This window comes from Photinus pyralis, unplaced genomic scaffold, assembly GCF_008802855.1.
Source record: "Photinus pyralis isolate 1611_PpyrPB1 unplaced genomic scaffold, Ppyr1.3 Ppyr1.4_LG6, whole genome shotgun sequence".
Lineage (NCBI taxonomy): Eukaryota > Metazoa > Arthropoda > Insecta > Coleoptera > Lampyridae > Photinus > Photinus pyralis.
The window spans coordinates 32,376,644-32,391,116 of record NW_022170663.1 but is presented as its reverse complement, the minus strand read 5'-3'; the positions used below and the strand labels follow the sequence as shown (position 1 = coordinate 32,391,116).

Below are 14,473 nucleotides of genomic sequence, written 5' to 3'. Positions count from 1 at the left end.
AAGATTTCCTAGTTGTAGTAGACTATTTTAGCAAGTTTGCTGTGGTTAACAAATTGCCCAACAAAACAGGTAACACTGTTATCTCATGCTTGAAGAATATTTTTGCAATTAATGGATTGCCTGAAGAAGTATTTTCCGACAATGGACCTCCGTTCAATTCATGGGACTTTATAGAATTTGCAAATAGGTATGATATAAAGTTAACTACATCTAGTCCTCGATATCCGAGATCTAATGGAATGGTTGAGAGAACAGTACAGACTGTAAAAAGTCTTTTAACAAAGTGTCTCCTAGAAAAAGAAGATCCATTCGCCGCTATATTAAATTATAATGTTACTGCCAAACAAAACTTACCTTCTCCTAGTGAGCTGCTGATGGGAAGAAGATTAAGGACAGCTTTACCCGTTAGTTGTAAACTTCTCGAGCCTAAGTTCCCAATTCGAGGTAGTAAGGATCAGCTAAAACTTCTACAAGAAAGGCAAAAGGCGTACTATGACGTCTCAACGAAAAAGCTGTATGAGTTGGAGCCACAACAAGACGTTTTCGTTCAAGAAGGTATACGTAATTGGAAACCTGGCGTTGTAATGAAGAAATCAGGCCCTAACGACTACATTGTTCGCATAGGTGAAGCGGATTACCGGCGGAATAGGCAACAGATCAATCCCAGACGGATGAGCGAAGAAACTCTGAAGTGCGAACCTGAAGTGAAAGTGGGCACTACTTCCAGTGAGACAAACCCGATTGTGACGAGTGACTATTATACCAGAAGTGGCAGACTTGTTAAAATACCAGACCGATTAATAATGTAATATTTAAGTATACCAATGAAATGTTATTTTTTTAATTTTGTTTAAGAAGGGGCGTGTGATGTATTCACATTAGGATTTTCCAGTACAATACTAAACGTCAACATAAACGTACCTGTACTAAGTTTATATTTACTTTAATTAAAGGTGTACTTAATTTACATGCCTTATTATCTAATGTGGTCTGAAACCACCACTTATACCTAGAATAAATGTCGACGGTTGCGTTGGTTACCATTGTATCAACCAATGGCATACATGTTGCTATGGCAGTTATTCCAAGAATATCTTATTCTCCGTAAAAGTGTAATTGTAAAACCGGCCCTAAGGTACTTAAACTATGCGTAAAAAATAGTAATACAATTACAAACATAATTGAATCGTCAGGTGGGCTTTCGAATTTCGATTCAATGTTGAGCTTGGAATTAAATAATTACGAGTTCGGAGAGGGCAGTTTTGTACTTTCCGTTATGAAAACGAAGCATATTTCGAAATATGGTATGACATCCGCCATCCGGCATCGTCGCACCGAGACCGAGATAAATATACCATTCTCGTGCGCCTGCGAAACGAATGATCACGTTACGCCACAGAGTTGTATACTATGCGATCAAAAATGAGTTGATGTCGAGTCACCTTTGAAATTTTTGTTTACATGGTAAATCGTACTTAACTTGAACTTCCAAAGGCGACTTGACAGCAACTCATTGCTGGACAACAGAGCATTTAGCGACGAATCTACTTTTAATATCAATAACCATGCCGGAAACACCTACGTCAGAAGGTTTCCTGGTGAAGAATTTTTGCCAAATGTGTTGTTCCAACAATTAAACATCCAACCTCCGTTATGATATGGGGTTGCAGGTCCGCTCAAGGAGTTGGTCGATTACACGTCGTCTCTGGAATTATGAACTCTGCCAAATACATCAATGTACTGCAGGACAAGATGCTACCCAGTGGAAAAGACCTGTTTGGTAAAAAAATTGTTTTCCAGGATGACAATGCTCCTTGCCATAGAGCAAAATTGGTTCAATCATTGATGGAGAGGAATAAAATCAATAGGTTGGACTGGCCAGCGCAATCTCGGGACTTTAATCCTATCGAGAATTTGTGGCAAAGGATATCGAATACCATATCCAAAAGAGTGAAAAATTTTTGCTGCATTCAATTACATAATCAGAAAACAGAGCAATAACTTTTCAGACGCCTCAGATTCATTTGTAAATAAACAGACGCTTTGGAGCAATAATTTAATCATGCCCATTACATTATACTCTTTACCGCCATTTCAACGTGTAGTCATATATGTTTAGTAGGCGACGATCTGTGCATAAATAAAGGTTAGGTACCTATTTTAAAATGCTCTTAGAAAAAATGCAAGAAAAGATCAACTAAATGGGTGGAAGGAAAACTCTTCGCAAGCGAAACTTGGTTTTCGATACAAGAAGTGTCAGGACAAACGTAGGTTGGCAATGGAAAGAAGTGACATTGTAGTATAGCGTTCTCGTTATTTAAGAAGATTAAAAGAAAATGAACAACCTGAATGTGACAAGAAACCCGTTATATACTTGGACGAAACCTATATCCACCCATCGTACGGAATGAGTAAATGCTGACAATCACATGAAGTATCGGAAGTTTATATATGTTACCGGCAAACTGCGAAATCCGGCATTTTGCAAAATCCCTAGGCATTTTGCGAAATGACTAATGGCGCAGGAAAAGTGAGAAATGGAGCTCGAGTTCGTACTTTGCCTGCTATTCTTTAGGGATTTCGCAAAATGCCCAAACATTCAGGCAAAGTGAGAATGCTCTGCCATTTTCCACAGATTGCGCGAGTACAGCGGTGTCAAACGTAAACCTGTCGCGTTAGTATACTCGTAACCGTACCTTCCCCAATCTGATATATTCTACACGGATGGCTTTATTTTTGAAACCAAATATTGTTTACAAATATACCTACTAACATATTTTTCTTGGCCATTTTAAACCAGCAAACATATTAAGTGGAAATAGTACTAATTCTATTTCTTTTACCACGCACCGGTTAGCCGTAAGAGAAGGAGTACAGATTGTAATTGCATTCAAACACCCAATACGTTAGTGTAATTACAATATTTTTATTTCAACCATGTTGATGTTCGATCGAGAAGAAATTCATATGTATTTATGTAAAATCGCAATCGTCGTACAATTAAATGGCAACGCTGTACGCGCAATCTGTGGGAAATGACGAAGCCTTTGCACTTTGCCTGCATGGATGGGCATTTCGCGAAATCCCTAAAGAGATGCAGGCAAAGTGCGAACTCGAGCTCCATTTCTGACTTTGCCTCCTGCATTGGTCATTTCGCGAAATGCCTAGGGATTTTGCAAAATGCCGGATTTCTCAGTTTGCCGGTAACATATATACAATAGGGCTGGTCAGAAGACAGAGGTACATCGTAGTATGCTGGTAATCGTTCTGGTTTTGTAGAGGATGTCGCACAGTAAATTGGGGGATTATCACGATGATATGAATCATACCAACTTTATGCAGTGGTTAGAGAAGCAGCTTATATGTACCAAATTTACCAGCAAACTCAATTGTGATTATGGATAACGCACCCTACAAGTGTTCAAATAAATAAGCCACCAACAATGAATAATCGTAAGGAAGTGATACGTTCTTGGTTAGAAGCAAATAACATTCCTACGAGAAATGAATTTATTGACAATGTACAATTTATTGTAAACACCGGCAGTTCCGATGAAGATTAGTGGTGAAGTGACGATAATGAATGAAAAAAGTTAAAGGTTGTGATGTTAATTTAGTCAATGTGAGTGTTATTAATTTCAATGTGATTGTTTTAATAACTGTCCATATTTACACAGCAGAAGTGCATCAGAATTGTAAATTGTGTTGAACATGAACATCTAACAATCTTAAATGTGTTTACGTTATGTAGAAATAAAATTATTAATTTACTGTTTCCCCTTAAAGTATAATGCAACTCATATGGCGTGGCCCTGCTACCGTCCTTTATCTCAAAAACCGTTGAGTATATAGAAAAATGTTTGGGGTAAAAGTTGTAGATAATTTTATTCCCTACACTTTTTATAATTAGTACAAATGACATTAAAACCATACAAAACGAGATATGTGCAAAAAAAAACGATTTTTGAGACCTTTTACCTTGAATATCTTAAGACGCGGACACGAGATTTTATGTGACTTTTGAGACAACTTTCAGACTGACAAAATAAAGGTGTACACAAGTTTATAGCTTATTGTCTTCCATTCCGAGGTGAAACATTAATATGACTGGACTACATTAAAATCAGCGCCGTATTTTAAACATCTCTCGGCAATTCGGCATCATCGATTGACGACGTTGAAAAAAATATTAAATATTCCATTTTATTAAATAAATGCAACTGTAAGATTTTATCTATATTAGGGACCTACTTACCTAAATAATCTTTCCCTTAAAGGGACAGTATACCCAAATTTCATGTTTTCGTCTAAAGATAGATTAAAAATATCTAAGAGTAACGGTGAAAACCGCAACTCGCTACGCCGTTTCGTTATTAAATGGTAAGGTGTCGAATGTAAAAAACGGTCGTTGTGACGTCATCCCGACAAATGGGTCGGTGGCGCGCTATAGTAATATATGGATTCGATGACGTTTGACGTGTTAATTTGAGACTGGTAGTCATTGATCTGCATTATTTTCAAAAATGCCTAACTTTGTGTTTTCCGCTGCAACAATAATTTGAAAAATGCCAATGTAACATTGCAAATTTTCCCCGAGAAAAGAAGGAGGCGTGTCGAAATAAAGTCTTGAAAAGTAGAAAAAACCGCTGAATCATAGATAGTCACGTCGTTTGCAGTGTCCACTTTAAAGTTGATAATTTTTTTTGGAAGGTACAAGAAGGAAATGACCCTGTGCCTCAGTATAAAGTTTTGAGAAGGCTAACAATACTGCAATCCCTTCTTTACATCTCACAAGAAACAAAGGTCCTAATAAAGCTACAAAACGTCAGTCATCTTATCTAAGAAAGTAAGATTGTGTCTGATTGCTTATTGTGGGTAAACGATCAACTTCGTAGTGGAGAAACCAGTTCAACATCAAACATATACCACAATCAAACAGAAGAACTGAATCAAATGGAACCAATAACGCTTACTGAAAGCATAGGTATCCAATCTGAGCTGAGTACAGAAATTTATTACAAATATCCAAATTTATATGAGGATATATGTTCGGATGATACTTCAGTAAGGTTTTCTTGTTTTTTTCAAAGGAAAGCGAACTAGAATATGAAGGAACTGACGCGTTTGGACTGCTTGGATCCGTGCCGCCGCACCCACGATGTCGGGATGACGTCACATGTTCTGTCCATCAAACTTTCATCGTTAATAATTTGAAAACTACTCATCGTAGAAAACTCCGGTTTGAAATGTTGTTCTTAGATTTTCTTCTACAATTTTTTTGATTTTGGGTATACTACCCCTTTAAGGCACTAACAACACTAAACTTAAACGTCTTAAACACAATCAAAGAGTAGGTATATCAAATCCTTGCCAGGGATCTGTGCCCCTGCGTCATCAACGTACGAATCAAGCAAAATCTAACTTGTTGATAATGCCATTTCATTACCGCGCAATTCAAACAAGGATAGATCATAAATAAAGTGCATTTCACGCGTTCGACGTACGCTATTAATGGATTCAATGCGGTGAAAAGAGAACACCGATGAAAATAAGGTGGCTCCTGTTTCTCATGTTTATAAAATTGGATACTCATTTGACTAGCTACGTGATTGTTTTGTTGACCGACATACATAACCTCTCATTTCGTTCATCTGTCACTGCATTTTGTTTGATTCTTTCCATTTACCTTTTTTCCGCTTTTATTTACATAGTGTCGACAACAGTTCTTTTTAGAACTATTTCGTGTGTGAGTTATTTTACCTACTTCATACACCTACCTATTTTTTGTACCGATTGGGTAATACCCATTGCGATGGCTACCTTTACACACACAATCACAGCAGTTTGTGTTGAACCTTCTGCAGTATTTTGAAAAAGAGAAAGAAAATGGCGCACCTTTGTTGCCTGTGTCTTGTGTCCAAGAGGTACGTAGTTAGTATTTACACTCAAGTGTATATGATCGTAGAATTACAGCGTGTAGCTAACGCCCTAGGCATATCTGTCAGGATGGTAAAAAAAATCAAGTCTCGAGCACTTGTCGATCCAATTTTGTCAAGTCCTGGGAAAAAACGACCACGTGCCAAACCAAAATCTGAGGATCTGCCGGAAACATCAAAAATGTGCATTCGGAATGCATTGTATAACATGTATGCACAAAGTGAGTTCATTATAATACTTGACTCTTAGTTCATTTTTAAAATGTATCTAATTATTTACAGAGAAGCATGTCACGGTGGCAGCGTTAAATGCTGAAATCAAAAACTCCCATGTATTATTAAGTGACAGAAGTTTAAATCGTGCGGTACATGCCCTTAGATTTAAATTCAAAAAAGACTCCAATCGTAGGGCATTGATAGAAAAGCCGAACATTGCAGAAATGCGAACCAAGTTTCTTAGACAATATATGCAGGAGATACGTTCATCTAGTCGAAGACCAATTGCGTTCATGGATGAGACATGGATTTATTCAAAGGGAAACCCCGGAAAGTCATGGCAAGATGAAGATTTAAAAAGTGTGCGAAAACCTGCAGGTTACGATGGGAAAAGATTTATTATTGTCCATGCTGGTACAAGCACCGGGTTTATACAGAACGCTTCTCTTTTATTTGCCTCGAAGTCGTTGAAAGAGGACTATCATGGGGAAATGAATGGAGATCTCTTTAAGAAATGGCTTATCAATAATCTGTTAAACAACTTGGAAGAGCCTTCGTTAATTGTCATCGATAATGCACCATACCACTCTACATTAGTAGAGAAACTGCCCACATCGTCTTGGACTAAAGGTGATATGGTTGCTTGGTTGACCAGAAGAAATATTCCTTTTGATTCTACACTCTTCAAGCCCGAGCTGTATTCATTTATAAAATCGTTAGGAATCCAAAAACAATATGAGGTCGACAACATCATTAGGAACCATGGACATGATGTTTTACGATTACCACCCTACCACTACGAATTTAATGCTATCGAGTTGGTGTGGGCACATGCTAAAAGTTATTACGATAAACATATATAACGGTGAATTTGCTCAAACCCGCCGCTAATCGGCCAACTAGCTCAGGGGTGACTATTAATCGGGGTAAGCTTGAGCACTCAAGGGTCATTAGGTCTCGTTCGGTCTCTGCGGGCACTGGATTCCGTTCCTCTCATCTAATAATTAGGTATGCTAGAGCAAAGCAGTAAGGGCGCCACCTTATTACCTGGAATATTATACACTGACTGTTACCGAAATAAGGAAGTGTAACAGTAGCGGCACAACAATAATATAATCAGTGAGTACCTGACCACCCAAAAATCAAAAATTTATTCAGTAAGGTACACCAAATTCAAGAAAAAATCTTAACGCATGAATATGCACTACTAAAAACAATATACATTTACTAATCTCTTCCCCTAAATTGAATTCCCCCCAAAAACTTTACTTAATTGAACATTAAGCCCACAAATTAGTGAACGATAACTCGATCACACCCGACGGCATGAAACTTAACGTTATTAACCCCAAAACGAGGTGGCGAACACACAAGTATATAAAGAGAAGGTATTATTCTTACCCGTAGTTCCGAAGGCATTCGTGGAGTGAGCTCATCCCAAGAATGTTCAACCTAGTAGCTATAATAAAGAATAAAAGGACAAATTTACCGAGAATGCCTCGGTGAATCAAAAATGCTACAGTGAGGTACTTAACGGTGCCTGAGGGCTTACCACTTGCGGTACTTCCCACGATCGTAATAGGACAAACCAATATTAAATCATGTCTCCGAAGGAGATCTCAAATGCAAAAACAATAATCAGAGCCAATTATGTAGGCATTAATCGAAAGATCGTTAACCAGAATTACGATTACAATTAAATTTAAAATAGTGAAAATTTCCCCAAAACTGGTCAGATAATTGATATAGGCTAAGTAATTGTGTCGACGGTGATAAGCTCAGATATAGGTCATGTATTCTATCTCATGGTTCCAAACGGCTGATTACTGCTGAATGTGTATTCAGATGAAGGCATCTGTTGGTAATAATTCAAAATGGACGTCCCTCCGGTGACATATGTTAATGTGCAAATTTACACGGGATACAAGGACCCTAAAAAGCGATTGTTTAAAACGGTGCATTTTAGTACGCATAACCCTCTTTACCTCTTATTAAAGAAGGTCTATTGGAAAGATTGACGTTGTATGATAATTAATAACGATCAGGAAGATACGGTCACTAAAAATGAACATTATAATGGCCGAGATATTAATCCCGTATATCTACTTACATAGTTTCGCTGGTAATTCGTTTAAAAGCCTCTCAAAAGAGTTCACTACGATATTGATTAACCAAAAAAAAATATCAATCCATAGTTTAATAAGATGATTCCGTGAAAGGTAATACTTCAATAGATGACGGAAACCAATCTTTTACGACATTACACCAGCGAACTAATATTCAACCGACACTTTTGCGTCTTCCCAAAACGAGCAACGAAAAGAAAGTAAGACACGCACGAATTTTCCTCGCCCCGCCAATCGCGCAGGTACCAATCCCGAAACCCACAATCGTCAAAACTAACAATTGAAAGTTACATCGCATTCTCCCCCGCCAGTGCCGTAACAAGGGAAATTCGTACTGACTAACTTAGAATAATTACAACGTTACACATATTGGACGAGACGGCTACAGTGACCACAGTGTAATTTCTATGTGGAACGAGGCACTGCAACAATGTGACGAACAGTGGCGGTTCGTAAGCTGCGTAGAAGGTAGTGCCAAATTGTGCCCTCCTCCCCATTATTTTAATAGTTACAAATTTTTGTTTTCATATTATTCCAGTTATTTAGATTTTGAGTATAATTCGAATATTTATAATGCAAGTGACGGAAACAAATCTAGCCCCTTTAATTTCTTTGGAGGCTTGTTTCATTATAAGTATACTTCAAGCATGCATTCCAGTAATTCATTTTGTGTTGTTTTAGATGAGAATTAGCGGATTTTTTTGACAAAAAATTGTATGGAAAGTGTTACTTTTTTCACGATTTGTACTATCCGTTTCCATGGCGTTTAGTCTGATCTATAAACAACAGCAACATTTTATTTTCAGTTGTATTAATGAGGCCGAACTCCGAAGTATCATTTTCAGCAATAGTTGTACAAATAACTATTCAAATCTTTATCTAAACAAGTAGGTACCGAAATTTATTAATTCCCTGAATACCTACTCCTTTATTTTCGGATTTATCGCTATTGTCGTGTGGTCCTCTTAAAGAAGATTCAGACACATTTCGTTTTCTAACAATATTTAAGTCCGGTAACGGCCTGCTTATTGCTTTATTTAAAGTCTATTTTCCAGAGAATGCATGGAAAAAGGTTTATTTAAATGGTTTTTTAATTTGTGTATTTTACGTAACAATTAATCCGGGAAGTGTAATCTTACACAGAAGTAAAAAAAATTGTTTGACTTATCACGACTGAAACAAGGAAAACGGCGCAAAGCATAGTAATACACGCACACATTATTCAATTGTGCTTATGAGCCAAACTTCTGATGGCTCAAGTTGTACGTATAAAACGCTACTTCGGTTTCGCTCCTCCCACCCCTCTACTCCCCGCGGAAGTCCACACTTGTTGGAAAATACGAGCCAGTTTCAGTTTGGCACGGCTCGACCGTATTTGAAGTCCACGGATAAGCACAAATGAATTTTTCTTGGTACCTAATTTATCAAATCATTTACTTTTTTTGTTTTAAGGTTTTAAAACACAATTATGTACTCTAGTGAGCACAATTAATAATAGTTAATTATATTTTAAGAATTGATAATTAGCAGGTTCCTTGAGGTGGTGCCATGGCTCCTTGGCTCTTTATAGAGAGCCGCCCCTGGTGACGAAACGTTTTGGGCCAATTGTGTGCGACACACAGAAGACGTTATAAAGGCGTGGTATAAACGAGAAGAAGTATTAGATTTCACTGTAAACGAAATGATAATTAATATTGATAGTTGCTCCGAAAGTTCAGATTACGATTCGGATACGGATTAGTTTATTACTAAAATGTTATTAACACACTGATGTATTAATAATATTGTAACAATATACATGTACCGACATGAGATTTTTTTTTTAATTCTTGAGCCTTATACAGATTTTACTGGGCATATCAAGAAATTACACTCGATGAGTCAATCAACTGATTTGGGTGCTTGAAATTTCACTTCTTACTGCCCAAACTCTACAAGATTCATTTTTAAACTATCAATTATAGTACAATTGTAGTTGTTTCTTACATCAGCGTTGCATAAAACATGACACTGTTTTGATTATTAGTTTAATTAGAGTAAGGCAATTTCTTGGATATTTACAAATTAGGCGCAGATTAAGATATTTTGCCGACCATCAATTGCGCTTTACAAATTCGTCAGATAATTCACAGCATAACAAAACTTCGTAATGTCAATAAGATTTTTAGCGCCGCTGCCGCCATCTCTGAGCATACATTATCATTCAAGGATATTATACATATAATTATTACGGACATAATTTGACTAGCTTTTTTCATATTACACCATAAAATATAAATGATGACGCAGGGGCACAGATCCCTGGCAAGGATAGTAGGTACGTACACTGTCTAATAAATTAATTACTACTTATTACCTACTTCTTTGTTTTATTTTATTATGATAACCGACAACGAACGCCGAACGGACAATCTGTTGCATGTCGTTAAGAAAACTGAAAACAATAGTGTAGAAACAACTGAATCATCTCATTTCATCTGCATCAGCAAAGCAGCTGACCGGCGGGCGCCAGGATACCGAGATGTGTTTTTCTTTTGTTTTAGTTTTGTTAGCAAGCATAGTAATGTGCTAAAGTGAATATTTTTTTATTTTCTTATTTCTCAATGAGGGGGGGTTTGAACTCCCTAACCCCCCCTCCCCACCCCTTATCTACGACCCTGGTGACTTAACAACTGTATGGAAGAAATGGAAGCAAAAATTTCAAATATATGCAACGGCAACAGAACTCATGCCAAAGAAGAGAAAATTCAATGCGCGCAGTTGTTATTCTGCATGGGTGAAGAGGCCATCGACATCTTCAATTCATTCACGTTCGCTCAAGGAGAACAGAACAAAATCGAGACGCTGATCTCGAAATTTGATGACTACTTCATACCGAAACGTAACCTTTCATATGAACGATATAAGTTTTTCACTACACGCATCTGCAGACGAAACAATCGAGCAATTTGTGACCACCTTGAAAAACCAAGCCAATTGCTGCGAATTCGGTGATCTACAAAACGAGTTAATTAAAACTATGTTAATTACAGGTATAAATGACGACAAACTTGAAAAATTACTTCAAAATGACAAGGAAACGTTGGAGAAAGCAATCGAATGCTGCATCATCACCAGAGATGGGCGTCGGCGCGTCGACTTTAATAGTCGACATACACATGTCATCTTTACGTCGACAATTTGTATTCGTGTCAACAATGTCGAAAATTGTAGACTAATGTCGACTGAACGATATAGGTTAGGTTATAATCAGCTGGTGAGTTTGTATTTGATCAAGATTTGTGAATAATTTGAATATTACAGAGATAATAATGAGTAACCGTGGTCGAAGGCCAAACATTAACTTTGAACGTTTAAAATTTCAATTAATAAAAGATAAGGGACGACCTGCTGCAAAATGTCTTGTTTGTGAAGGCATAGTGAAGAACACAGGAGCAGGTAGACTTCAATCACACAGGTAAACTTTATTCTTTAATGTGTTGGAAGCTTTAATTAAAATCAACCCTATGTTAGGAATGTATGTCCAGCCCCTGCGCTTTTAGTGGACGTGGATAATGAAGCCGATGAGGGTGGCACATCTGCTTCTGGCAATTATGACGTAAGTGTTAGTTTGACGTACGTGTATTATATTTACTGATCCATCTAGACTGCTGGTACTGCCAAAATAACGGAATACGTTTTGGAAATTGATGGCACGCTAACGGAGACAGAGACAGTTGCCGTTAGGGAAACGGACGCAATGGTTTCATCGCAAACTGATAATTTGACAGTATTAAATGTGGCGAATGAAACTCTGACTGACATTACCAATATATATGTCGTAGTCTTTTAGTGAAATCAGTCATTTCACGAAACGCCTAGCCCGAGGCCTAGTCATTTAGTGAAACGCTGAAAATTTGTACGTGTGGGGTAATTTCCCTTCCCCTTCTAGATCGATAAGGATACCATTTATCGATCTCTAATGGGAAGGGAATCCAATCGCTTGGCCCTGGAAAGTACACTGTGCCACAGTTTCATATAAATGACTAGGCGTTTCGTGAAATGACTGATTTCACTAAAAGACTACGACATATATATATATATATATATATATATATATATATATATATATATATATCGAACAAAGTGGATCTAAAAGTATTTATGATTTCTCCCTTTGTTCCAAAAATCTCTTATCTACTTTAAACATTTCAATAAACTATTTTAACAATATATTTCAACTCGGGTAAGTACAACATTCACAAATCATAACTTATTAAATATATGTATTTATCGTATAAAGCATATTTTAAATTTCATTTTATTATAAAACTATTTTAAGAGAAAAAATATAAAAACAGCAGTCATCCCGATCTACAAATATTCTTTAGTATGGTTTTTTTACAAATGCAAGCTAAATGGTACTGTTACCGAAATTAGTACACACCGTTTAAAGACATGCCCACCAAAGAATTAACTCTTAGCAAATAAATATTTTCCAATCACGTACGCTGGATCATCTGGTGTCAAAGACGACCATACATAATACATTACGGAATTGTATTAATACATACACAAATACCGTGTCGACAATATACTGTGATCAAATGGTATTACAAATTGTTGCTCACGTTTTAATAAATCAAATGTAAAACGTCCTCAAAAGGGGTTTGTTCTAAACCAGATTACTCCAAATATCCCCTTCACCTTATTTGCTAAACTCAACGATGCCACCGGTACAAAAACGATATCATATTAATGTGCAAATAGCAACACTTGACTAGATAAAAAAAAATCGATAAAGTGTATGAAAAGTTATAAAACAACACCGACCTAGTAATAGATCCATTTAACCCGCACGTATGTAACCAACCTTGGAGTATACTTCACCTAATTAATGTGTTAGAATCAACCACAATGCTATCGTAAGCTGATACAGGAAAAGTTTATAATAATATACCTACGAAAAGTTTTGTATTCGACATAAACAATGCCATCATCACTTTTTACCATAAATAACTACTTTGTGTACATAATGTAAAATATAAATAAATAGTACTTACCTATTTATAAAGTTATTGACGTTTACTGTATTCGATGATGTTTACCAATAATCGAAATGACAGACAAAAAATCGTAAACCATAGATTATATACATTTATGCATATTTATAAAAACACATATACCGAATGAGTCGTAAGATTAGGGGTGACCCGTTTTTTTTAAGGAAACTGCGAAAGATATTCCTCTCCCTCTCGACCGTATAAGGCTGTGTATACTAAGCAGCGATTTATACAAAAAAAACGTTTCAAATTAATCGGTGATCACTATACAGGCGATCCATGAAAAATACGTCCGGATTTCCCCCCTCGGTGATCGATACAAAGAAATCGATCTTTATCACTCGCAATATGTAACCTTTTCTACGATATTTTTCTTCCCTAACGCATTCAAGAGATTAAACTGTATACACTTCTTAAAGTGGTGTTATTAGAGTGTATCCACAAGTGACATGGAAGTATCGCTCATTTGTCGAACGAAACCTTAAATTGTATTGTATATTATATCTATTATACTACTTTCATTACATTAAAAACTGTTAATATACACGTTAAACCCAGGATATTTCAATTTTGTAGACGAAGAAGTTAACATAACCTCCAATAAAACTCACATTTGTTTATAAATTAATAACTGTCACATAACATTTTTCAATTTCGCCAACTTAAGTATGACGAAATAGACATAAAATAATACCAGATTTCCAGAAAATAAACTAAACTTTTAATTAAAATTGTGGAAAATTTAAAACCTCTGCCACAAATTTTTTAATTGAAAACGTATCACTAAGGTGATCTCTATCTATTTCTATCAATTTTATGATCATACCTGGGGGACTTATTAACATCACGTACTCAAGAGGTTATGATTTTATTAAATACAACTATTTTAATTATTGCAGAATTATTCTATGGTTTACTCGTAAAAAATTCAAAAGAGTAAAGTTAGGTAAATATCAATCATTTGACATCTTTAACTATAAAAGCACAAACTTCATTTCGAACCTGAACCTGAAGCCACACCCTGACTGAACTGAAGTGTCCACTGTCCATTCAGCTCTGCAAGGTAAAAATTTATTTCTATTATACTAAAAAAGCTTAAATTTTCAACACTAATACGATGCAATTAGTCGAAAAAAACGGCCAAACCTCATCA

General features: G+C 36.4%; 1 protein-coding gene and 1 long non-coding RNA gene across 2 annotated transcripts; one reads left to right on the top strand and one right to left on the bottom strand.

Annotated features, from left to right (window-relative positions):
• The first annotated feature begins 6,376 nt into the window (after nt 1-6,376).
• On the top strand, nt 6,377-7,015 carry LOC116174599. Its single transcript, XM_031492539.1, has one exon. It carries the CDS (start codon nt 6,377-6,379, stop codon nt 7,013-7,015), a length of 639 nt encoding a protein of 212 aa, XP_031348399.1.
• A 661-nt stretch (nt 7,016-7,676) lies between these two features.
• Nucleotides 7,677-8,557, bottom strand: LOC116174176. Its single transcript, XR_004146053.1, has 3 exons — nt 8,263-8,557; nt 8,138-8,210; nt 7,677-8,084 (listed from the first exon to the last, which is right to left on the bottom strand). It is a non-coding gene; the product is annotated as an uncharacterized LOC116174176 (long non-coding RNA).
• Nucleotides 8,558-14,473: the final 5,916 nt, after the last annotated feature.